Source organism: Salminus brasiliensis, chromosome 1, assembly GCF_030463535.1.
Source record: "Salminus brasiliensis chromosome 1, fSalBra1.hap2, whole genome shotgun sequence".
Lineage (NCBI taxonomy): Eukaryota > Metazoa > Chordata > Actinopteri > Characiformes > Bryconidae > Salminus > Salminus brasiliensis.
Window position 1 is genome coordinate 63,683,935 of NC_132878.1, and position 27,611 is coordinate 63,711,545.

General features: G+C 40.4%; 1 protein-coding gene across 1 annotated transcript in view; it reads left to right on the forward strand.

Moving 5' to 3' along the window:
- Window positions 1–2,473: 2,473 nt before the first annotated feature.
- Window positions 2,474–27,611, forward strand: part of slc35f1 (solute carrier family 35 member F1) — a 106,536-nt gene continuing 81,398 nt past the window's right edge. Inside the window, exon 1 of the mRNA XM_072656580.1 lies at window positions 2,474–2,825. Coding sequence (XP_072512681.1) covers window positions 2,698–2,825 — 128 coding nt within the window. The 5' untranslated portion in view covers window positions 2,474–2,697. The remainder of the gene's footprint in view (window positions 2,826–27,611) is intronic.

Consider the following 27,611-nt stretch of genomic DNA (forward strand, 5'->3'; position numbering starts at 1 on the left):
TGCAGACGAGTACTGCCTTGATGTTGTCTTACACTCTCGATTTGCTTTGGATAACTTTCAAATCTGCTCCTAGACTTGTATGCAGCAGTTGTTGTACTCTGAAAGCACTGTGGCTACACTTATACAGCACAACAGCTTACAGACACCTTGGGAAATTAATTTTCAGTTCTACAACTCAGTGCTGGGACAAGGTCTGTAGCCTTGCAGAAATGTAATGAGGTGGGATTTAATGGGATTTATTGCATTCATTCTTCATGTGTGAGGCAAGAGTCCAGATTTTCATTCAGTTCCTCAGCGAAATCCTATTGCATCCAGAGCCTTTGAAGATGGAAGGTCTTGTTGAGGACACTTGGTACGGATTGGAATTGATGGATTTTGCCTCTGTTTGCTGAACCGTGAAGAGCTGGGGAGTTTGTCTCTTACTGGTTACAGTAAAAAAAAAAAGAGCACATTGAGCCGGCAGGCTGGATTTACCCCCAACTAAATCTTTACTTTATTTACCTTGTTGAATTCAGCTTTCTGTGTAAAACACACACACACACACACACACACAGTAGGAACAGGGCAGTGTGTGAGTCAACATCAACTGTACAGAAATATTTCTCCAGGTCCATTTGTCTATTTCTCAAAGTTTCACAAGTTTCCCTGTATTGTAAATCAATTGAATTCTTTAACATTTCAGCTTGAACTGGTGAAGCTAAGCTGCTGCAGACATAACAGATGTACATATGGGAATGCTTTGCTCTTTGTGAATTCACAGAAGCAAAATACCTTCACAATTGCTCAAATTTTAAGAATTCAGTTCGACTTGATACAGCCTCCATTCACAGCAGATGCTGTTATCCAGAGCAACCTGTTTACTCATGTCACAAAGACAGGTGAATGCAGCATTAGGACTCTTGCACAGTCTCTCTTATCGTAATAGTATGGAGTGCTTGTGAGTAACGGCAATGGAAGCAAACCCCGGTGAGCCGCATGGCCATCCTGTCAGGCCTGCTGCTAATACGTCTGTATAAATCTGTATAAACAAAGCCCAGTGTTGTCAAATGTGTTGTCACATGATTTTTGGGGGTACCCTGCTCTTAAAAAATAAGTATCAGGCTCTAATTATCTCTACAAATAGCAACTATCTCTGATAAATATCTCCAACAACAATGATCTCTAATCAACTACAAAACATATCATTAAATTCTTGCCATTGAGGAGAGATTTGTCACCTTGGTAGACAGGGGCCCTTCGCATATTGTGTAATTTGCATATATGAGGAACTGATCACATCAGACCTCCATGACCTGAAGCTGAAACTATAGATGTAATCACTGCAGGAAATCCTTCCCATCAGTGGCTCATAAAGAGGTATGAGGTGGGCAGCTGAAATTCAATTCATATCTTGTTCAGCTTCATAGCTTGCTCTGTGCCCTGGAAGACCACACAGTAATGAGGCCTGAACTCATAGTTGATTAGTGAACTTTCAGCACTGCTGAGATTTCCTTTTCCTGGGCCCAGAGTGTTGCTAATGTTGGGGGAATACTCCCAATGTGTTTCTAACTACCGAATGACTTGGAAGTGACTCTGCAAGAAGCGTTAATTATCAAGTAACATCTAAATAATGACAGTAACTTTACTCAGCTAAATGAATTTGAAGCCACTTCCATTCATGAGCAGCCTAATGCGTTTCCTCAAGGTCCACTCCCATTCCTGGTAGACAACATCCTATGTAATGTTAGCATCTATTGCATCTAATAGACAATAACCAATCAGCACACTTCTTTCCACCCACTCACACCCAAAGGTCTGTCAGGTTTGTCGGTGTGATTGACAGCAGTGGTTCCCAACTCTGTTCTGGACCCTCATGCCCCCATTACATATTTTAGTGGTGTACATCTAACCCACTACATTTGATAAAGCCTAAGTAGAGCATTGTGTAAAATGGGCATTTCCTAGTCCTGGGCTCGCTCTGCAGAAGTAGAATTTGCGCTTTGAGCCTCCCCAAACGGACATGCATTTCTGGACAAGCTGGGCTGGGGTGTTAAAGTAATACTAGAGGATTTGACCAACAAAAAAAAAGGCTGGCATTACGCAGCTTTACGCAGCTCTCGCAAGCGTTATCCTTTATCCTGTCCGCTTCATCAGAGTTACATATTGCCAAGCCCAGAGTAGCAACGGCAGAGGCCCTATTCTTCCCATTACAGGTCAGTGGAGCATCAAAATGATTCTGAAGCTGGATCAGGTGTGTTTGGAGAAGTGTTAAAGGGGGGGTGCTCTGGGCTCGAGAGCCACTGGTTTAGGTCTTTCACAGTATGAAAGACATGCCACCGTGTAGCTGAGCTGATTCATCTTGATCTTGCCTTCACAGTAAACATCAGAGCCTTTCCTACCGAGACTGAGTCCCCTCCCCTCACACACAGACAGTGTCCACTGCTCCCTCCGCTGGCCGCTGTGTGCATCTGCAGCTGAAAGCGCAGCTCGGTCCAAGCAGTCAGAGCGATCAGTGCAGCGCTGCTGCTCCCAGCATGAACACAGACAGCTCAGATCAGAGCAGGGACCGGGCTGAACACGCTTAAACCTGCACCCTACACCTCCTTATCGCTGCGTCTCCCTCTGCCCCTCTCTCTCTCTCTCTTTCTCTGAGTTACTGGACCATCCTCCTGCTGTGTTTTTCTCCGCATGATGGAAAGCTAAGGCTGGAGCCCTGAGATGCCCTTCAGCGCAGACATGATTTCCGAGCAGCACAATCATGTCGTTAGCACCATCGAGACGGTCCCCTCAGACACAGTCACAGCCTCCCCCACGCTCCTGCACAGGCTGAGGAAAGTCTTTAACAGGTAAGGAGGGCTGAGCGCCACTTTTCTTTCTATGTGGGGGTCGGGGGGATGGAAGGGGACCGGCGGGCTCAGCGCAGACAGCCTGCTCTTGGCTTCTCCAATTCCCACAACTTTTGTAATGCTGTGCACGTTTATGGAAACGTCATTGCTGCACTGAGATGGCAGCCTGGGCGCAGGGTTTTACTCCCAACACTCATTTTTTTCAGTGCTCGGGGCGAGTTCAGGCATACGCACGCATGCCATTAGGGCTACTGTGGTAGGAGATCACTGAGGTGCCTTGTGGTAGGACTGGTAGGCTTCAGGTGGAGATTTGGGTTCTCGGGAGGTCTGAAATTCAGGCACGCTGTCTGAGCAGACTGTTTAATGCTCTGATTGTGTATAGGCGTGTATATACAGACATTGTGTGGGGAAAAAGTGTGGAGATATGGAGCTTTGAAAAGACTAAGATATGTGCAGATGCGTGATCCTTCAGTAATCAGGGTTGTATGAACCATAATAGAACATAAAAGTGGCCATGAAAGCCTTCATATATATATATATATATATATATATATATATATATATATATATATATATACATATATATGTATATAACATAAAAGTGGCTATGAAAGCCTTCATATATATATATATATATATATATATATATATATATATATATATATATATACATACATGTATTTATATACATATATATGTGTATATATATATGAAATCTTATATATATATATATATATATATATATATATATACAAATGGTCCAAATATATATATGTGGGGGTCGGGGATGGAAGGGGACCGGTGATCTCAATGCAAACCACCTGCTCTTGGCTTCTCCAATTCCCCACAACTTTTGTAATGCTGTGCATTACATATATATATATATATATATATATATATATATATATATATATATATATATATATATATATATACATTTCTATCGGTCCATTTGTCAGGATATTAATTGACACAATGACACATGCCAGATGCACATGATGTAAAAAAGTGAAAACTGTGAAAAATCACCTGTACATTTTCCACTGCTGTACTATTTCAGTAATTGGATCTAGTGAATGTGCTTTACTTTACTGCAGGAGCATCTTACAGCACTCTTACATCAAATATCGTTATGAGGAGTATCAGTTCTATTCCCTGCATTTTTTAGACACGTTCTCCTGCCGGCTAGGATATCTGCTCGGCGTTCTGCTTTTTGCTCTGGTGCTACGGATTTGATTAATTTTTGAGAAATGCACAGCTCTGCTTCGCGTTCGCCATGGCTGAAAGGTCCTGAAGAGCAAATAAAAGCACTCCTCTTTTGTCTAGTGGTGTATGTGTCCCCATCACTTACAATGCTCAGCTGGTGCCGGAGGATTTCTCCAAAAATGCTTATTCACACACCCTGCATACAGGACCTGTTGTGTGTTCACAGTGAATGAAAAGGATGAAGTCCTCTAAAAGCCAGCGCTCCAGCATCAAGGAGCATCCCAACCGGGGAGACACCAGCAGGCTGGCTTTCCAGATACATCTGCATGCAGTCTAATGAGGATGGCAGGCGTAAGACACGCACAACAGGGTCAGCGCCTGTGATTAGAGAGGGTCAGCAGGGAGACGAAGTACCTGCCTCGCTAAGATGAGCTCTGTTGTTACTGTATGTGTTGGGGGGAGGTTGTGAGACCGAGACAATAAGGTGGGGTAGGCAGTGTGATTCCAGTGGTGTTAGGGAGTGTATTTGATGATTAAAAACATTTGAAACCTAAGACATTTCAGTAGGACCGATTCTGTGTCTGTGTGTGCGCGCGCGTGTGTGTGTGTGTGTGTGTGTGTGTGTGTTTGAGGGAGTAAAGAGAGACAGAGAGAGAAAGGGACAAAGACTGGGTGCTGGAATAGGCAGACCAAGTCCAATTGTGTGTGTGTGTTAGTCAGAGAGAGAGAGAATTTAGAATCTTATCTGAGATAAAGACAAAGGTTCAAGGGTAGTTTGACCAATCCTGATGTGTGTAAGTGTGTGTATGCATGTGTTAGTGAGAGACAAAGAAAGAGAGAGAGAGAGAGAGAGAGGCTGACTGAGTGCTAGGGTAGACTGACCAATCCTGGTGCGTGTTAGTTAGAGACAGAGAATAAGAGAGAGAGAGAGAGAGAGAGAGACTGAGTGCTGAAATAGACAGACCAATTCCAATTGTGTGTGTGTGTGTGTGTGTGTGTGTGTTAGTGTTAGTGAGAGAGAGAGAGAGACTGCGTGTTAAGGTGGACTGACCAGTCCTGGTGCGTGTGCCTGAGTGAGAAAGAGAGAGAGTGTGTCAAAGACTGATAGAGTGCTGAAATAGACAGATAGATTCCAGTGTGTGTGTGTGTGTGTGTGTGTGTGTGTGTGTGTGTCAAAGAGAGAGAGAGATTTCCTAGGGTAGATGGTCCAGTGTTATGTGGAATGTTATGTGTGTGTGTGTGTGTGTGTGTTTGTGAGTGAAGCCACAGAGGCTGACAGCTGGTGGTCCTGAATCAGATTTGAGCTCATGCTTGCTCTCTTTGCCATCTGCTGGTTCTTTTCATCTCGGCCACTCGCCTTTATCTCCACAACAATGTCTGGTGGTGTGGAATCTGTGCGGCCGGCTCGGGTTGCCCACTGGGTTCTTCTGGGGCCGCTTCAGAGGAGTCTGAATCAGTTCTAGAGATCCTGAATGTGGTACAGCAGAGCACAATTGTGGGACGTGTTGAAAGCTGAGATGAGGCTGTTGTTCTGATGGATGCTTCAGGAGTTAACCCCTTAAACTATTCAGTAGAGCTATGAATTATTCAGTGACTAATATTAAATATTATGTAGTCACATGATCCGTAAGGTTCACTGGAGGAGGTCATATGACAAAAGCTTGCTGGTTTATTATAGATATTTCAGTACGATTACTGAGTCTCATGTCAATTCACTGTGCACCGTACTGTAGGTTAACCTAGTTACCATGGTAACAGCCTATAGGGCGGTTCGAACTAGGGATGTCCAGGCACCTTAATGTTAAGTATCAGTCAATACCAAACCAATTAACACTATAGAACACTATAGAAATGGCTTAGTTTTCACATATGTGACATTCCAGACCAGATCCACAGATGACTGGTAGGACTGCAGATTTGTATTCCCAACAGGCCGGAGCTCACCTGACTCTGCTTGTGTCATTAGTTGGTCTTTGGTCAATTGCCCACTTGTGCTGGAGTAAACACCTGCAGCCACACTGACCCTTTGTGGACAAGATTGTTATAAATACTGCCATATCAACCCTACTACAATCTCACTTGTTGATCTGCAATCAAGAAGTGAAATTAAGCACTTAAGATGTGATCGAATTGTAGGCTTTCATTCAATAGGTTCAACCAAAATACTGCCCAGACTAACAGAATTATTAATATAAGGACTATTTAATACTCTGTTGCACATCTTTTGTGGTTAATGAGGTCCTGAAGTCTGGAACTTAGGAACATCACCGGTGCCAAGTTCCTTCCCTTGAGATTTGTTGCCTGGCCCTTTCTGCTTCCATCTTTAGTGGCTGCTTGTTTGTGGATCAGATAGTTCATCGCTATCAGTAAGTCCAATGCCTGCTCCATTGCGTTGAGGTCAGATAAAGGACAGTGTTCCATGTCTTTGCCTTACAATGCTGTAGGGTTTCTTTCTTGGTGTGTTTTGGATCATTATACAGCAGTTTTGCACGCTTTTACTCTATACATTAAAGTTAATTCCTCCATCTCCATTAGTCAAATCAATAAACACCAGTTACTCTGTTCCATTGGCAACTATGCAGGTCTATGCCATAACAGTGCCTCTGATTTAACCCATAACCCTTTACATTAACCCTTCCTTTCCTTCTCCATAATTCTTGGTTCTTGGTTATGAAATATTGGTTTCATCTGTCCAAAGAAGTTGGTTCCAGACCTTGGCAGCCTTTTTTTAGAAGGTGAATCTGGAAAGTCTTCCTGGATTTCACCTTAGAGTAAACTTTGACTATGATGAGCCTACCTTCTTAAGAGTGTTCTTCACTTGAATAGACATGAAGAAGGGGTGTAGGGGGTTCTCAGAGGAAGAGTTCCCAAGGAAAGGATTCTGCACTTATCTACTTTACCTGTTTTATCTGGTCCTCCAGACTCTCTGGTAATGTTGGGCTCACCAGTGCATTCCTTTTTTTTTCAAATGTTGGCAGTTTGAGTCTAAACATTGTGAGACTATGTAAAGTGTCGAAACAATCATGTTTCAGTCTAAAGCACCATGGCATCAACATGTGACATTTGTTTGGGCCAATGAAGACAGGGGAAAGAGGTGAGGAACAGAGTAAAAAGCTCTAGCTCATTTTATTGGGGTACACGCCACACAGATACAGAGATGACTTCTGTGTTAGCTAGTACCTCACTGGAGGAACTAAACCATGGACAGCGCCAAAGCAGGAAGGGGCTAGAGGACTAAACCAATCAGAGTACACTGGTAGATTATCCATCAAAATCACACTCACTCAAAGAGTGGAAAGTTATAAATCGCTGGTAAAACACCTACAAAAAAAGCACACCCTTAAACCAAAGAGTTCTAAACTCTAGGAAAAATAAAGTTAGAGAACATGCAGGTGACGATACCCAAACTAAAGCAGCCCCAACATGAGGAGTTCTGAAACAAACAAAGCTAAACTCACAGCACAGTTTATGATAGCAGTCCTCTTCCTTTCAGCTTCCTCGACTCCTGCTTTGAGAGGGTAGGCTACTCCCTTATTAATCCAGGGCTCTCATTGGTCAGCTGATTTGCACCTGATGGGGCTGGTGAGAAGAGAAAGAGCCTTCAGGTCCACCTCAGAAGTTCGTACTTATGTTTTTTTCACATGTAAGTACAGGAGTTACACTTGTAAACCAGTGCCTTTGACTTGTGTTGCTGCTAAATAACTAACACACCCAATTATACAGTTATCAGCGTCTTTTATTGACATGTCCCCCAACTCGGAAAGTCTGGGGTCATCAGAAAATACAGATTTGTGGTGACCTTGATGTGCGCTCATCTCATAAATATAATATTTCCGACATGACCTGAAGACAGCTGTATACACACAAACAAAACAAAGCGCTTGCATGTAACACAATGTTGTTAAACTCCTTAAATTAAAGCTGAAAATCTACACTTCAGTCACATCTTGATTGCTCCATTTCAAATCCATTGAGGTGGTGTACAAAGGCAAAACTGTCTAAATACTTATGGCCCTAGCTACAAATTAGCTGAATTGAAATAGAGCCATGAAGTGAACCTGAAGGACACGGATTGAAAACCACAGGCTTACAGAACTGCAGTAGTGAATGCATTACTGGCATTTGTTCTTTACACTGGAAAGTTCTTAGTGATAATATGGGCACTTGGCACAGTGTGACACTGGCGTGTCTCTCAGAAGGGCTGTTAGATGGCACATTGAGAGCCATTCACTGGAGGAGCTGCCATATTGCCCATGCTGTGTATAATTCTAGTCAGTGGCCAGATGACATTAATTTAACTATGTTAAAGCTAATGCATGAAAGAGTAAAGTTTGAGTTCTGTAATTTATTGTGAATGAAAATTATGTAAAGCATGCTAAAGAGCACATAATGGCAATAAAGTAGCAGTAATAACAACTGTGGGAGGCATGAATTGGAGACGTTTAACTGCTGGCCACATCAGGTCTGTAGGTTAATTCATTTTAAATTGCAGGGCCGATATCCTACATTTTCATTTATTTTATGCACCCAAACTAGTCATAATTAATTTAGTATATGACTGTTTCCCAAACGCCCTTTTTTATCCCTTAGAATTGGGCAGGCTGTTTTGGTTGCTATGCCTTTTTTGGTTACTATGGTTACTATACCTTCTGACCAGAGGAGGATGGGTCCCCCTTGTGAGTCTTGGTTCCTCCCAAGGTTTCTTCCTCCAGCTCCGAGGGAGTTTTTCCTTGCCACTGTCGCCGTTGGCTTGCTCACTGGGGGTCTTCATGTCTTACATTATTTATCTAAGTCTCTGTCTTTTATTAATTACTAATTATGTAAAGCTGCTTTGTGACGATAACAGTTGTAAAAAGCGCTATACAAATCAATTTGACTTGACTTGACTTGACTTGACTACTATGCCTTTAGGACTGACATATGTAAATGACATCTGTCCTGATTGGCAATACTGTATTGTGCATTATACAAAACATTTAGACCATACTGAAACACTTCTTATGACTGGGAGGAGCTAAACTGCTGTAGTCTCAATAGGTTGATGTACAGCATGTAAATGCAATGATTTTTGTGACATAAACCAAAACCAGTTCATTCAAAACTGTATGGACTGGATACAGACCTTGTAAAATGTGTCTAGAATGTATGTGCATTGAAAGATCAGGTAATTAAAAGCTTCACATCTAACTCATTTCAATTTTATAAATAAATACAGTTTTTTTAATGTTACAACTTTCTAAATCCTGTATTTATTGAATAAGTATCCTCCATCATGTCAGATGGTGACAGCTTTTTCCGAATCAAGATACCTTCAGAAACACAAACTTCAAACAGTGCCTTTGACTTCACTTTATACACTCTGAAACTCTGAGGCTCAGGGATCTGTGACAGGTATTGTCAGAAGCTCCTCAGCTGATCAGATGCTCTGACATGAAACGATGAGTTCAGAAAACTTCAGACTGGATGTGTGATGTAGCAGGCGGTAATAATCTGACGCACACTTAGCAAAAGTACTGAGTGAAAAGGTCTCACCCTCCAAATCCATTACTTTCTGTATAGTCTTTTCCATGGCTGCCTCCTGGGTAAAATTGGGTGGATGGGAACAAGGCAATTATGGCATACAGTAGAAAATGGAGGTGCTGTTTCATTCAATGGCGCTCTTTTGTTTCAATTACAGACTTGGCTGAGTTTTCTGTTCCGCTCATAATAAGACGTATGGCTGCTCTATTGTGCAATGATGGAACAGAACAATCTCTGTAATTGTAGCGGTGCGGGTAGTAATCAATAAAACTCTGGTAAGGGACTGCATTCTTTTCTGCTGCTACACAGATAAATGAGCGGAGAGATTCAGCCTGTAGGTCTCACTTTGAGAAAGAATGCATTGTGTTTTAAAGTGTGCTCTTTTTGTCTGCACATTGTACTGAAGTGCTCCCCGTTCTTTGAACATGTTGACTGTAATTGTCTCTTGGGAAAGGTTTATTGGGTGCATTCATGGCACTTTTATGTGGAAAGAACCCTCAAATAATGAAATCGCTCCATTAAAATAAGGTTTCTCCTGTTGACTGTATTTAAGGAATGCATGCAACAGTGAACGTTGTGTTGCTTCAGTGAACTACAGCAAGTTGTCAGATTTACTTGAGAACTGTTTGTTAGGTCAAAGCAACCTTGTTCGGCTCCGGGGGTCAGATTCACAAAAGGTACCCTATGAAAATCCTTACAAAGAATCGTAAGAAAAACACTAAGACGTTCATTTAAATGTTCTTAAATGCATTTCTCCAGATTTTCTTTAGACACTTTCATTGGTTTCATATGTAGGCAGTTTGTAACGTTGCCTTTATACAGCATTTTGCAACTTATCGTAAATAATAATGTTTTTCCCCACATTATTTAGTTAAATCAGTGCAGTGGATATTAAAATGGAGGAAAATCTGAATCAAACAAAAAATAATAATAATTCAGTAAACAACAACTAACAGTTATGGTGGAAGCATTAACTGGTAAAAAATCCACCTTGGAAAGCATGATAACTGTGGCGCTACATTGGAAAGCCATTAGTGTCCTTATAAAGACAACAAGAAAAATAACTTATCTCAGCTTTTTTCTGAAGTATGAAGTTATCTAAGAATCGGTCTATCAAAATATCTATTAGGCTAGGATTAGTTTTACAGGGCAAGGTGGATTAGTGTATTTTACTACAGGCACAGGATAAGGCACGGGATGGGAAATGGGACTTGTGCATGGCCTCCAAAAACTGATGATTACCAATCCACCCTCAGCTTTCTTCTCACCCTGTGTCTTGCGCTCTGATTGGCTAAAGCTAGTCACTGCACTTTTCACACTACCAGATTTAGAGTCACCAGTCAGTTCCAGATTTTAAACCTGCTAGAAATTTGTTGGAGGTTTGCAAGGCCCAAGCAATCACTCAGCAAGCTCTCGGATCACGTCTTTCAGCAGTTCGCACATAGTGATCAAGTCAGCACCAAGGGAACGCCAATTTTCCTTCATTCTGAGACTTTTGTCTGTAATTTCTACACAGAAACAGTCAGCAACTTTTACCCTTTCTGAGTGGGTAAATTTAACTTCCATCACTCCCCAGCACAGTGCTTGTGAATGTGGGCGTCTGCTAGCTGATGTTCTCCTCCAAGCGTGTTAGCTTTGCAGTGGCGTTGCATTAGCAGCAGTCTGAAAGAACACGGTAGAGCTTCATGTAAGATGAATCGTTTTAGAATTACTCTGTAGAAACCTAAAATCAGAACCCTGTAATGGTGCAAAATCAATACCTAGTACAATTTTTACATGATCTGAGTAGATTTACTGCAAGCTGCTAGAATGTTTTTTTTACTCTAGCTGCCACTGGTTCAGAGTAATTTTATTGCCTAAAGGATGCACCTCCTTTGCCTGGCAACCTAGTAGATAATAGGGGGGAATGCATCCGCTTGATTGAGGGCAAAACAGGCAAGTCTATTGTTCAGGGGCATCCAGCTCTTTCACGTGAGCAGTCAGGACTTCTTGGAGACTCACAACCCTTTTCTTATTTCCTGTGGCCCCATGACTGTGCAGTGGACAGCTGAAGGGTGAGGGGATGTGGAGGGGAACGTGGTATCTGTCTCTTTAAGACAAAGACCTATTTTTCTTTAACTCTTCATTCCTGCCAAAGCCTGAAGATATGATGTAAGTTCCTTCTCTGCTGTGACGTTTGGATCTACACTTGATTTCTTGATTAGAATTTACAGATGTTTTGGGTATGTTTTGCTTGATGTTATGTTTATGTTTGTTAAGTGTCTTCTTTGGTATGAAGAGCATTGGGCGAATCCTGATTAAGTCCCTGTGATGCCACAGCCATCTGTGACCGGGAGTCATCGAGAGCACAGTCACTCTCTCTGGGTGGGTAGGATGTCCCTCCCATCTTCTAGTATGGCTGGGCAAGTTGACTAAAAAACGTATATCTCGATATGCTTGAGAGAAATGGCAATATTCAACACAATATGATATGATGGAAACCTTAACTGAGGATAATGGTACACTATCAGTGCTTATTTATAACGACAAAACACAACATGCTGTATATTTAAAGAGAGTAAATATCTTAGTGTGTATCTAATTAATATGTTGTTTTAATTATAAACATAAGACAATTGCACTTGTCGTGGTATTTGACTGACTCAGCAAACTGCAGTGTTGTTTAAGATGATGAAATAAAGTCATCATTCTGCTCCTTTTTTTGAGATGTTTCTATGGCATCATTTGCACAATACTTTGAACTCTGTTGAGGTCATCTCTCCGAAACCCAAACCATTCTCGCATAAATGACACATGCACATTCTTTTTTGGAATAAATTAAATCGCACGTATATAGTAACCTCTGCAGCAGGTGTGATGTTACAAATATGGTCATATTTTCAATTTGCTTCATCTAATGTAAAATAGTTTGCAATATATTAATATTTGTGATATAATAGCCAGTAATATCTTTTAGTCAGCACAGATGGCTAAACGCTGGTGTAACAGAACTGGGAGTTAGCGTTCTTTTCCAAGCATGTTCATCTGTCTGGTGCTGTTGCTTTAGTGCCCTATGGAACAGCCCTCTCTGTTAGCTACTGGGTGGGAATTGGAAATGATACACTTAAAAAAATGATACACCTATAAAATTTGCTGAGCTTTTATTGGTGGTTGGTGTGGCGCAACAGATAACATCGCTACCTACCAGTGAGCTGCCACACTACGTGGGAGACTGGGGTTCGATTCCCGGTCTGGGTGACTACGCTGCGCTACACCAATAAGAGTCCTTGGGCAAGACTCCTAACACTACACTGACCCACCTCTGTAATATGAGTAACCTTGTAAGTCGCTCTGGATAAGAGCGTCTGCTAAATGCCATTAATGTTAATGTCAATGTTATTCATTGCTTAGACTGATTGCCTGGCAGTTAGAATAATTAAGAAATCGAAGCAGACCATATAAAATGATGACTAAACTGTCATGATACCTGTTTCTGCTCACAAGCTTCACAAGAAGCTTTCTCCACAATGTGACCGGTTGTTTAATCATGGAATCTAATTAGAAATCCAGCCTGGTTGGAAGAACTCTCACTGCTTGACTCAGCAGGGGCCGAGCTACAATTAAATTGGCACTTAGTCTGCGTCGTGAAAATCTCAAGTCCTTAACGAGTCTCTCAGTTTTGTTTATGGCTTAGGGTGCGTTTGTCTTGACAAGCTTCATTTTATGAACATTCATAAGTAATTTATTCCCAGCACCTTATTCGACTTTGTGTTAGTAGGACGCTCCTTTTTTCCTTGATGTACGGCAGTGTTGCGTTTTTTCAGTCCAGATTAGACTGCTTGGTACAGAGGTGGTTTTTAGCCCATGTCCTGTGAGCATTTGTGTGTTTCCCTGTTTGAATTAGTCAGGGTTTTTATAGAGCACAATGTAGTGTACTGTATAATTCCCCAGGTGCTGCACACACTAAAGGCCTTGTGCCTAAATGCAATAAAATCTTTACAGCAATGTTCACACATTATGTGTAAAATCCTTCTGGAAGAAGAGAGGCTGTTACTGCAGCACAGGGGGATAAACACCCTATTAATGCCAGTAATGTTGGTTGAGAAAGTGTCCACAAACTTTTAAATATTTACAGTGTATATGTCGTAGGTATATAATAATGTCCAGTTTTCATTTTTACATACATCAAAATATTTGTGTCTGTATTTTGCAGGATCTATGGGGAGTTAACACACCATTATTTTTTTACCTTAAGTATTTTCCTTGTATTTGTCTCCTGTACCTAAGTACTAATCCTTAGTTTGTGGCCACTGTGTTGGTCAGTTCCTCCTGTTTGTCTTCATGCGGCAGGTGTCTGGAGCTTCAGAGTGTGGGCGGCACTTGTTGAGTTAGCAAGAGGTCATTGAGTGACTGTAATCACATCAGTGCAACAGTCCCTGCAGCTAACTCTGATCCCTTTGATTATGCTGCTCATGCAATATAGAACAGCCGAGGGAGCTGTCTTTCGACTAAACTAGCAAATAATACATACCCCATGCAAAATATACGCTCCCCCTTATTAATTATCCTCGCTGGGATGCTGCAAAGTCAAATATCATCGCTCATTTGACTCTGGATTCCTTCCAGTGGAAAATGATTAATCAAGGTGAAGTCAAGAGTGACGCGCCAATATGTCAGTTTGCTGGTGAATGAAGGACACCCTGGATTCAATTTGTCTCTGCATATGCCGCCGGGACACAGCCAGATCTGCTTTGATATGAGCGATGGTGTATCTCAAAGAGAAATCATGTATTTCATTACGGTTTCTTCCAGATTTTTTTCTTCACCGGAATTCATCACAGAAAGTGCCACAATGCCTAAAAAAAGGAGATATTTTGATGTATGTTCCAGAAGTCTCTGGCTGTCATCCCTGGATTATCATGAGGCTTCAATGAAAGAGCCGGCGTTGCTATAAAAGTCCCGCCAGCGCTCAAGATCGTCTGGATCCCTGCTGACTGCCAGCTTTTATCATCGCGACTCAAGCTGTAAAAAGGGCCGGGAAAGTTAGTCATGCAACACTTCAGCCTGAAGTGTGAGTATGTGGACATGGCACTGTGCCCTTCTTCACTTGCCTTAAGCCTTAAGCTCTATTGAAGCAAGATTAGTTTTACCTGGGCAGGTACTGTAAAAATACCATACTTAAAACAGTGCAGTTATAATTGGGGAGTCATTTTAACCCAGTAGGAATCTGCAGTGTGTGTTGTTCTTGAAGTCCAACAGTAGTAAATGTGAAGGGATTTAATCCAGTATGAATCAGCAACATATGTAGTTGTGCAGTTCTTACAGTCCAACAGTAATAATTGGGGAGTCATTTTAATCCAGTATGAATCTGCAATGTGTTTATTTCTTACAGTCTGACAGTAATAATTGGGGATTCATTTTAATCCAGTATGAATCTGCGATGTGTTTATTTCTTACAGTCTGACAAAAATAATTGTGGTGGAATTTTAATCCAGTATGAATTTGCAACATATGTAGTTCTGCAGTTGTTACAGTCCAACAGTAATAATTGGGGAGTGATTTTAAATCAGTATGAATTTGCAAGGTGTGTTCTTGAAATCGAACAGTAGTAAATGTGGAGAGATTTTAATCCAGTATGAATCTGGAGTGTTTGTAGTTTTTAAAGTGAACAGTTTTGTAAATGTCTAAGCCCAGAGGTCTCTCAGTAATAGTGGAACCTCATACTGATAATAAACATAGTGTCATTGCTACTGACTGTGTCCTGTGATGTAAAGCTGATGTAAACAATCAGACTCTTGTCTTTGACTCTGGCCTTTCATTCAGTGGGAATTTGGGGAAATGCTGTATCACTTGGACAGTTCTCCTCGAAACATATTGAGTTGTGCAGTGATGCTGAGTCTGCGGCGGTTTGAAAAGATACTGTGGTGCTTCCTGTGTCTCAGAGGTAGCACTTATTAGTGCTTCACCCTCTCAGCGCTGGTTGTATTGTGTAATAGGAGGAGGCCTAACAAGTGAGTAAAAATCGATCACAAATAAATTGGGGGGAAATGGGTAAAACCTCAACTGGTAAAGCCAATTCAGCTCCAATAGTGCTTTAAAAATGTGGACTTCAGCTTTATCAAATTGACTGACACATTCACACTCTGCGAATTCCTGCTGTTGTTAGAGAATAACTATTTCCCTCATATTGCTATTTTTTCTTTGCACCTACAAGATTATTGTATTTAATGGATACCCCATGGCCTGTTTAAAAGACCTTTCTCGGACTGAGGCTGTACACTGCAATATTTACTCAATGAAACCCAGCAGTTTTACAGCAGCAGGAGTAGTTTGAATGGATCGTATCACGGTGTTAATGTTTGTCATTAAAATATCAGACGCCAAGCTGCTAGTCGTTGATAACACGTTCTGTGCAGAGTTAAATGGGGTTTTTACATCATGTTGGAAAGAAGAAAAGGATCAGGGGGAGATAGACACTTTCTTTCCCTCTGTTGGCAGCTGAATATGAGTTCTGAGGCAGAAGCTTTAGCTGTGTGAGATTACAAAGGGGAATGAAGGAAACAGAGAGATATTCATCACGCCTCACTCGGTAATTAAGAGGGCAAGGCTGAATGTGCCTGTCGTTAACCTCTTAAACTGCAGGCTGATTATTCAGGTGTTAATCTTAAGGCTTACTTAGTAATTGGAACTAATAATAATTCTGTAAGTAAACTAAAATTTTATGCAATTGATGTTTTTGGAAAATGTAGGTTATGTAGTGTACAGATCCCACAGACAATTTTTGCACTTTACTGTTAATAATAAGGTGTGTTAATTCTGCTGAGTTTATTTGATTATAAAGAACATGGCCTAATAAAGGTGGAAATTATAGATTTTCTTGAGTTACATAAAAAACAAGCATACCCCATGAGCAAATATTTCGTGATTAAACAAAACAATAATAAGGACTAGAGATTCAGCGATATGGAAATTGGGAGCTGCTGTTGATTTGTAAGAGACTGTAAAAGGGAGGGAACCTTTTGATGTAGAAGGCCAGACTGCAGATAGTCCTAAGTTCCTACGTGCTGAAGAACTACAAATGATCCAATACATTTCGCTCACTCAGCCACTGATTGAACTAAATGAACATTTGCACAATTTTAAATCAGGTTTTCCAGTTCTTCTAACAAAAGGCCTCTAGTTCTGAGATATCCCTGGGTTGTCTTGAATGCATGGCTTGTTTAAGGTCTATCCACGCATTCAGGTCATGTCAGGGGACTGTGAGGGCCATTCCAAAAGCCTCATTTGTGTTGTAGAAGCCATTCTCATTTCAGCTTCAGCCTGAAAAATAGTTTGACATTTGCATCCAGAATTTGCTGGTATTTTGTGGAATGCACTCTTTCCATGTTTCACTTGTTGAAAAGGTGTTATTTCCATTAAATGCATTTAATTTTTTCTCCTAACCAGTCCATAGCACTGATTTCCAAAACTTATCTTGTCTAGATGATCTGTAGCATGCTTCAAATATTGAGTTTTATGCCTAGGTCACAGGTTAGGTTTTCTTCCTATGACTTTTCTATAAAGATGTGCAAGCAACACTGCACAGTAGAATGGTGCACCACCCTTTTATAGCCTTCCCCTGCTTTGAGGGCTTATCTTTTTCAGATCTTTAGATCTTTAGTTGCTTAGAGGGGCCCATTGATGCTGGTGGTTATGCAAGGTTTGATGCTGGTTAGTAAAAGGTTTAAACAGTATTTGAGAGAATTAATAAAGCTTGGAAATTGGATTCGTTCCTAATTCCAATGAAACGTATTTGCTAATAAAGGTGTGAGACATGGTCGTACCAAAGAGCAATAATGTGCAAAATACTGGCAGATATAATCAATAATACCCGTTCTCTAATATTAATGTATAAAGCTAACATCTATTTGGAAAATGTACCATTAGGCAATACAATTCAAGGCTTCTGTAAATTCAAATGTCTGCCTGGGCTGCAGCCCCGTAATAGACTAAATCTTTTAGGGAATACCGAACATGACTTAACATGACAGGAACATTACAATTTGTGAGTCAAATATATGGAGGTCCTTTGAGAGAGTCTCCAAACGTATATGGCAAATCCTGTCTTCAGGGAAATATGCGGAGAGAAGTAGAATGTCACTGAGAGTGGTAAAGGTCCCTGTCTGAAGATGGCAGCCGGCCAGTATTCCACCACTCATTTCCCCCAGCGGTGTCTCCATGACTGCCAAAGAGTGATGTAAGGCAAGGAGCATCCACACATAATCAAGGCATTGATGTGAGAGGCACTATTTGAGCCCTTTGCCTCGGCTCCGGGCTCCAGGGCTATTCAGAACTGAAGCACGGAACCTAGACCTTCCCCCATTCCCCTTCAGCATCCGCAGGACATTTCATACAGTGACAGATTGCCATCCTAAGAGGCAACACAAAACAACTCTTTAAGAGGCATTCATTACTTAAGCCCATATGTCAACTTATATGTTAGTGTGTGATAATTAATTGTTGTCAGTGTTAACTGCAGCTCTTCAGATAATATTGCTTGTCTGGGATGATTGAGAGTCTGTGCAACAGATTTGGCAGCGTAGTACCATAACAAACCAGAAATCTACCCCAGTCATTATGTGGAAGAAAAGTGGTCATCCATCAGCGATAGCTGGCACTTTCGCACATTGTAGGAAGCCACCACCGCTGACATTCACTGCTGTACTATAATTGTGCATTCTACAGTGGGATATGGATGTTTATAGCCGATGATAACAAAGTTGGTGTAATTTCATAGAGACTGTTTTTCACTCTTAACTCACTAAAAAATTGTGTCAAAATCAAAGATTCAAAACGTTCAATCTGCTATGATTTGAGTATTTTGTGTGTACAATACAATCCCTCACATTACCATTCCTCACTTTTTGCCAAAGACAAATGAGTTGCACAAATCTAAGTCAAATCAATAAACTGCATGCATTTTAATGTAGCAGTCCAGCATCACCTAACCACTCGACTCTTCCAATGCTCTTCTCATTTTGCATCTGCTGACCTTAAGTGTATTTCCCAGAATGCACTGAGATGTGCAGAGCCTTTTGACAGCACAAACTGTGCTCGTCTGCCAGAGTAGCAAGCTAAGCTCAGCTGGGCAACGCGCATAGCTTTGCTGATGAATAGGGATCTGTGGCAGAAACAAGTGGGTAGAATACTTGACTGGCTGGATCTAATTAGCTCGCCGGTCTAGCCTTAAACTACACAATTATCCTCAGTTGATTGACTTTCTCTTTAGTCCTGATGCCCCTGATGGAGTGTCTCTGTGCACCACCAACGGTGGCTAATGAGGCTTGGGCTCAACTAAGTGGGTCAGGCCGGTGAAATGACCGCCGTGATCCCTCACCTGCTCCAGAGTACAGAAAGGAAGTAGTCCCTTAAGGGAAAGTGTGGGTGTATGTATGTGTGAGGGGCAGAAGGAAAATAACTTGAGTAGATTATAGATATGGGAGAAAAACTGTGAGTAATTACTTGGGCTAAATTATACAGGGTCACACAGTTTATACAAGTCACATTACGATATTTTAAGGTCAGAAACCTTGTGAAACCTTGTGAGAAATCTCCTGTGGTGGGTCTTACGGCATCGCTCATAAGAGAAAACTTTATGATTGTGTTATTTCATGTGATTGGTGCAGTTTTAGACTAAATCACAGGGGCAATTGTTAAAAATCTGTTGCTAATTCTACCAAGGTCTCAATATGTAAACTTGACCCTACATTTGTAATAAACACCTAAAGACATATTGAAGCTCTTAACGTAGTATGGTGCTTGGACCCCGAGAAATTGCTACTACAATGAAAGGTATAGGCTGTGGATAAGGTCTAATAGCAATTATAAAAATCAACATATTCTGTATTAAAAATTAAGAAACAATTAATTTAACATATTCTAGTGAGTACAAAAACAGAAAAGCAGAGAACAGAATGATGAACATGGAAGTGAAAACACATGGGATGTGGTGGAAAGAAATGGAAGTTAGAGATGGAAAGAAAGAGAGAATGGAGTTAGAGAAGATAGGCTCAGTAAGGCTCAGTAAGGACTTGTTCATTGCAGACATACAGTGGCTGCAGTTCATGAATGGCTGTATTTGTGAAGCAGTGGTTCTCCAAAATCCCAGCCTAGCTTCTCTTCATGGGGTCATGAATGCTGGAACAGGAAGAACAAAGACATTTTGTGAGAGAGGGGGATGAAATCACACATAACACACACCAGCTCTGTCCATGATGGGCCAGAGAATAGTGGAAGTTCTGAAGCCCAAATAAGGTCATTGTAGGGCTCAGTACAAGTCAGTTGATAGCTCATATATGTCTTTGACCATGCTTCCACTTCATCAGGAGAACCGTTCTTTAAAAAAGGACAGCCAAAATGAAAGAAAGTTTCAGGTTTTATGAAGATGTGTTTAGTTTTAATTGAACAAATATTATTTGAATTCATGCAAATTAGTCACGGTGTTTGATATTATGATTAAACTAAAGATTATCGCCCACAGATCAGTGATCTGTGTTGTAGTGACATAACATAAAGTGTTTTAAATGTGGTTTATTGCTTTCTTAGTTTTGTCCTAAATTATCTGTAATTATTCTCATAATCATCCCATAATCACTTATTCATTTACCATAAACATTTGTTATTCTTTCTCTTTTGCTTTATTTTGTCATTGAACTAAAAAATCAAGTATCTTTAAAGCGCTTTATTTTGTTGTGGATTTTTGTGGTGTGATAAAAAGCTCTCATATGAAGAATGAATATAAAATAATTTATAAATAACAATATAAAATGTACTTTTAAAAAGTGGCAGAATGAGAGATATCTTTAAGTAGTATTTGTGATACATGTAATTGCTGAAAATTTAGATTATAAATTGTGTTTTTATTTTTGAGGTTTTATAGTGCTTACAAATATAACTGCAATTCTGCGAATTCTGGAAGGTGAAGCCTAAAAAAAACATCAAACTGTGGTCCATTAAGATTGAGCAACACTGATTTTCCATAAACCTTAGCAGTAGGTGTGGCAATACAGCTTGAATGAAATATAAGGATATATAAATGTTAGCCCTACACAACATGTCACAATATGTATGTTTTTTAACATTTGATTAGTTTGATTAATTTGATAAGAAACCGCTGGTGGCATATTTAGGAAACATCTATCCAAAACAATGAGTAGTAATGATTTTTCTTTAACATTTCATAAATCTGCTTCACTAGGATTGTAATTAATCATTGTAATTCTAATAAATCAGTTGGTGTGGTTGTGTTTCAGACAGTATAGACAGTTTACCCAAATCTACTACTGAATTTACTTTCAGTAACTGTACTGTTTTAGCTAGCTAGAATATTGCATATAGTTATTAGTTATTATATAGTATAGCATATGTATTGTTATCATGATAAATGATAAATTATTACAAATAATGATTACTAATGTTTTCTGAACCGATCTTGGATATTATCAGTACATCCAAAACACTGGCCAACTACATGTTGTTGTTTGTTACAAAGTGAGCATTATAAACAATAAAATCATGTTATTATATAAATGCAATATAACCCACTTGTAATCTGATAGGATGCACCCAGACATCAGGTTTTGATCACAGACAAGAAAGACGGTAAATGAGAGACCCTTTGGGCGTATCAGAAACAGATTCAATTTCAAGACACTGTTTGAACATTCCCTATTCATCTATTTTTCATACTGTACTGAAATATAACACTCTTAGTAATGTACAAGCTTGACTATGAGGTCTTTCTGAAACTCATTCTGGGCTCTCGGTGTCACTGTGTCTGTCTCCTGGCATATGAGGTCACTGTAAGTTAACTCTGGGTGTCAAATCAATTTCAGCATCATTAGCAAGTGAAGTCGCCTCCCACAGAGACTTCTTCAAGATGTCTGCGCTTTGCCGCTAAGGACTGAATATGCTTCCTGCCTGAGTGTGGCAGGGGTATTGTTATCAGCAGGCAGAGCAGTGATGAGTTGTGTTGTGTAATACCCTCTCACCAAAAACCCCTTGATGCAGTTGACAGAGACGCTAATGCTCCAGAGCTCCCATTAGTGCGACTAGAGGAAGGAATCTACTAAATGGACTCCAAAAGGCTTTAAAACCATGAATTATAAATCAACTTTGTCAAGTCCCAAGTATTGTTGAAGTGTTTTGGAGACGCTTATCCTATCATGCTAAAAGACTTGGAAGCATGTTCCAAATTTCAGATGTATTTGTATGAAAAAAACAAATACAGAAGGTTTTACTTATGGTTTATTCTGTCCTCAGACTTAGAAATCACAGTTTATCACTGCTGATACGTAAAGCATGATGTAATATTACATAACATTGTTTTCATTCCTTAGAAACAAGCCCAAAGGTTCAGTGTAAAGTGTGCAGATGGTAAGCTTTCAATCAACAACAGTTAAGTTTGTAGGTATAATACAATACAATGGGTATCTTTTTTCTTATTTCTTGATATTAAAACAATTGGAAAACAGAAACAAAAAAAAACAGTCTAAAATATAAACTAAATATATCTATATATTTTTTATATATAGTTTTTTTTATTAGTTTTTAAGTATTTTTGTAAGCCAGCAAATGTTATCAAACGTCAGTTTGAAATACTGGTTTAATCTGGATACATGTGATACCAATAGTATTCTGATATTACCTGGCATCTCTAATCACTGCACTTACATATTTCAGATGATTCATCACACCTGTTGGTCACAAACATTGCACAGATAATTTTTTTAAGGCATTAAACCACCTTTTAACCAACTTTTTATTATTATAATTTTTGGTCACGCACTATATGCCAAATGTTTGTGGACACCCCTTCTATTGGTTGCATTCAGCTACTTCACATTGCACCCATTGCTGACACAGATGTGCAAATACACACACCAAGTACTGCCAATAGAATAGGACTCTCTGTAGCAGATAAACATGAACCTATTGCCACCATGCCTAATGCCAGGTGTGGGCTAGAGGGGTATAAAGCCCCCCTGCATTGAGCCGTAGAGCAGCAGAACAGTGTTCTCTGGAATGATGATGGTACTCCATCCAATACTTTTAGCATGAGTTGGGGAAATTGGGGATCATCCAGCATTTTGACCACATCTTGATCGCTCTTGTCAGTGAATGCAATAAATGAGCAGATGTCCTAATGTCTTTGAGTGTGCATTAAGAGTAACTGTTCTATCTACATTTTTGTGGCTTACAGAAACAGTCAGTCATAATTATGTGATTATTGCATTTAAATAGTGTTGACAATAATAACTCCACAGAGCTTTCAACAGAAAACAGTGTGAAGCTGCAGGACTTCCTTGCCTGGGTAGTGATGTATTGCAAAGGCTGAAGGGGTTGCTTGTTGTGAGGCAGGTAGAAGGATGTAGGGCTGTCCCCGACACACACACACACACACACACACACACACAACACCCCCCCCATCCCTCGTTACCCCCCACCCACCACCCATTACTCCCCCCCATCAGCTTAAGGTCCGACATGACAGTGGATGGCCGCTGTGTCTCTTTGAGGCGGCCTCCACAGCCTCCGCCTCTGCGTTCAGGCTCAAAAGCCAGCAAATTTAGGCCCACCGCTGGGAGCCCAAACAAGGGTTCAAGGCGGTTGTGTTGATTCGCTGAATCGTGCGCTGGATATTTACAGTAGGCGGTGACGGCTCTGTTTGTCTAGCAGAAGCAGGCTGATGGAAAATGGCCTTTCATGCTCACTGGAACAGCTTGCCGTGGCAGCTGCCACATTGCTTGTGGTAAATAGCGACAGATTTCTTTTGCTTGGAGGAAGATAAAAAAGATGGGATTTGTTTCTTCTTTTAGGCATTCTATTCTGCCTTTTTTCACAGTGGCAGACGTACGCAATGTCTGTGCTGCACTACAAGGTTCACTTTGTTGACAGCGCTGGAAAAAAACAAGACTTGCTTAAAAAACGATTTTGCGTTGCTAGCGTCCTTGTATTATGCCAGAATTGCTTCTTACTACTTGTCCCATATGAAAACGTGCAATTGCTTATTTTTAAGCAGGCTGCAAGGTCTCTGTGTTTTCATCTTTGAAAGACTGCTCCTCAGCTAAAAAGGTGTTTCATCAATTATTTTGCCTGACTTGACTTCCTGCTCTCCAGTGTGTTTTGGGCGTTGGAGGAGGAGTGCATTCCAGAGGCAGGCCTGGCCTTTTGGAATCGTGATTGTTGGTGGACTCCTGCAGGCATTTGATTCCCATCTGTACTTCTACAGTCAATTCTTCTTCTTTCTTTGTGTGTTTTTGATAAAGAATGCAACTTTGCCATCATTTACTCCAGACTGCAGGCATTTGTGTGTGAACCACGTTGGAGATTGAAATGGAAATGGTGACTGGTAAAGTAGGTAAAAAATACTATGAAATAACAGTCATACGGTTTTTAGAAGCTAAGATCTTTTAGGCCTCATATTTCTACATTTTATTTGCAGCTTGACCGTGTGCCATAAAATAACCCAGTCTGAAATGAATGTATTCATTTACTGTAATCCGTCAGAGATCTCAGAGGCTGTACTGAGTGGAATACTATTGGATGATGCGTGTGTGTGTGTGTGTTTGTGTCCTGGGGAGCTGTAGTTATCTGATCTGATGCTTTAGCTGCTGCTTCTGTCCTTGACGTTCTCTCCAGGCCTTTGTGTTTCTAAAGCTCTGCTTATTTCTTGACTTTAATTGAGATCCATGTGAAAGAACACTGCCTCTAAATCACAGCACCGACCCGTCCACCCTAGTTCTCTACCATTACACGCAGCTTCTGAGATCAATTAAGGTGCTGCAGATGATTAGACCTTGGGAGTTAACACCAAGGAACCATTAACATCTCATCTAGCTAAGCCAGTGAGAAATCACGCAGGCTACTTCATACAATGCCATGATAAAGTATGATCCTGATTGCCTGTATTTTTGCATATGTGCCACACTAAATAGTTTCCGATACTCATACAAAATGCAACAAGACAGGGTGAAAATGAGGATCTGCAACCAAACATTTCCAAGCAGAATTCATGGTTCTGTCAAATGTAGCAAGTCCCCGAGGCACTAAAGGAGAGAAACATCATCACACTACCTCCACCATGTTTGCCTGTTGGTGTGACATTCTTATTGTGGAAAGCTGTGTAAGCTTTACATCTAATAGGTGGTTGGAGTAGCGCAACAGATAGCACCACAACCTGCCAGTGAACTACCACACCATGTGGGAGACTGTGCTGCGCTACACCAATAAGTCCTTGGGCAAGACTCCTAACACTACACTGGCCCACCTCTGTAATACAAGTAACCTGGCCTTCCAGAAAGTTCCACCTTGAACTCATCAGTCCACAGGACGTTAGTCCACCTGGTTAGCAGTGTTTATGCCTTGCAACTCTCCCATGGTTAGCATTTTTGAAGAATGTGACTAAGCTTTTATGCTCATTTAAACCAATAGCTGATGAATTTGACGAGATTGTGCATCCCAGATATTATTTGCAAGCTTTCATAGTAACAGGAATATGATATGAGACAGTTGGACCATTGGACCAGGACCATTGTTGTTGCATCTGCTTTCTCCTTTCTAGGCTGTGTGTGTGTTGAGGTGTTTTGAAAGTGTGAAGTGAAAGAGGACTGCTAGTGAAGTGCGAGAGTGTTGCTGACCTTTCGCTGGCAGGAGTGTGTTTGTCTGAAGAAAACACAGGCATTGGACCAGGAAATGAAGGGTAATAGAGAAGAAGAGTGGCTGCCTCGGCCTGTCAGTAACAACCTAGGAACCATTGTCTGCTACTTATTACTGCACAAAACAACACGTTATTTGAATTTTCTCACGCAACGCATAGCACATCCTGAGTTACGCTTCTGCTGCGTACCCAGCTCAGCTGAAATAATTAACTAAGGCCTCAGTTTTGAGAATCTGGCAATCAGTCTACCTTTCTCTTTCAGATAAGTGCAGTTTTGTCAGTTTAAATTATTCATGAAGGGAGTATGCCTGACTAACTCTTTATTACTGTTGAGAGCAGATGAATTATTCATGAAAAAAGAGGCTTTATCAGATTATATCTAGAAAAGCACCGAAATAAAATTTGACTGCCAGAGAAGAAAAACTCAAATGAGAGAAACGTTACGTATCAGTCATCTTGACTGTCAGGGGCCACTCATCTCTGGAAAAGTAAAATGATCAAAAAGTTCAGACCTCACGCCTCGACACGTGTTATACCTCAGGTTCTCCACCCTGTCAAATGAGTTCATTACCTATCTGATGCTTTCCGTCTGCACTTTGGGCTCTTTGGCTCTTAATTATTTGAGTTTAGAAAAGTGAGATACTCTAAAGGCATACTCTAACTTCTTATCTGGAGAGGCCTCATCTTTTGAGTGGATTTCTGGGCTGCTGGCATCCATCGTGCCTTCGTGTCTTCCTGCTTTGATAGGATGGTCTTATTTTCCACTTGTGAAGACATAATTACAGAATCTTTTTTAGATTAGAAAATTTGTTGTGCATGTTTGAAAAAACCTTCTTTGCGTCAGTCGTGCCAGTCGAACTGAGGTCAGACCTGTTAGGTAGAGAGGCCTGTTTGGTAAATGCACAGCTAAAATTAAGTTATTTCTGGAGCTGCCACTTGAGCTGCGGCTTTCATGCCGGGAACTCATATTTGCAATAATGCCAATGGTACATCAAGGAGTGCATATTTGGGATGTCCATCTTTTAGTGCCTCAATACTGAGTATCAATCCAATCCAGTCTTTGTGTTTTAGAAATAATAGTCACACAATTTGGGTAAGTTGTGCTGCTAGTTAATTCTGAGGTAAAATAACATTTGTAGTACCTTCCGTTTTAGTGTTTACTGTTTACTGTTTACATAATGTGCAAATCTGGTAGCCACATTGTTTAAATAAATGTAAATTTTGTACTATGTTTAATGTCTTATGAATGTGTGATTATTATTATTAACCTCCCTGATCATTAAGCTCCACATGTAGAAATCATCACATGTCTGTTGTGTTTATAGTTATACACACTGCAGTGAATGTGCTATGATTATTTTTTTCTATAACATTCATTTATTATTTTAATATTAAATTAGATTTGAATGTTTTTTTTACATTCACTGTAAATTATGCCATTACCTCAAACAGAGTCCTCCGTTGGGAGTTGATTACGATTTAATGAATGTTGTACGTCACCATGTCTAAAGAATGTCTAATTAGGCATTTCATAACCAGTGAATGCATAATTGATTTAATAATAATATCTTTTCTCACTTGATTACAAGTCTTTCACAGGGATTTGGTTAAATGATCTATACAGTCAATTCTGATAAATTATTATTTATATATATAAATATAAGTTATTTATATATATAAATATAAGTTATTGTTTCTATATTTAGAGCTGTGCATTTTATTTGTCTTTTATTTGTCTTTTGTCTTATTTGTTTTTTCTGTTTATACCCAATATATATTTTTTTATTCAGGGACACACGTAAGGAACTACACAAAATTTTAATTTGATGTACATTTGTACATTTCCCCCAGTTCTATATTATACCAGTTTTCCAGTTTGACAAGAGATACAATACCTATTGACGGACATGTTTTATTGGTGCAATATTAACATTCATTTGTTTGCTACATTTTGCCAACATTTGGTGCCATTTTTGCCAATGTTGTTGTGTTAAAGTAAAAATTATGAATATAGTGGCTTTGTTGCAATATATTGAATACTGGTCCATCTTTGGCTTTGACCCATGGTTATTTCTGATGCTGCTTCCAGTCCTTGTGCCAGGCTCCAGTGTAGAGGTCCCTCCTTCTATCAAATAGGCTAAGCGCTGCGGCTTCATGCCAGTTCCTGGGCACTGCTCCCATATGCTGCTGCTCCAAGATCCTCTTCTCCACAGTCCGGCCAGCAAGGGTCAGGTCATCACCCTGCCCTGGTTCAGCATAGTGTTGATGTTAGTGTAAACACACTCTATACTGCAGAGGAGTGTCTAACGGCTGGGCTGGAACCAGAATATTGTTTCTGCTAGACCTTTTTTTCCTCCTCTGGACATTTTCAAGGCGCAAGGGAG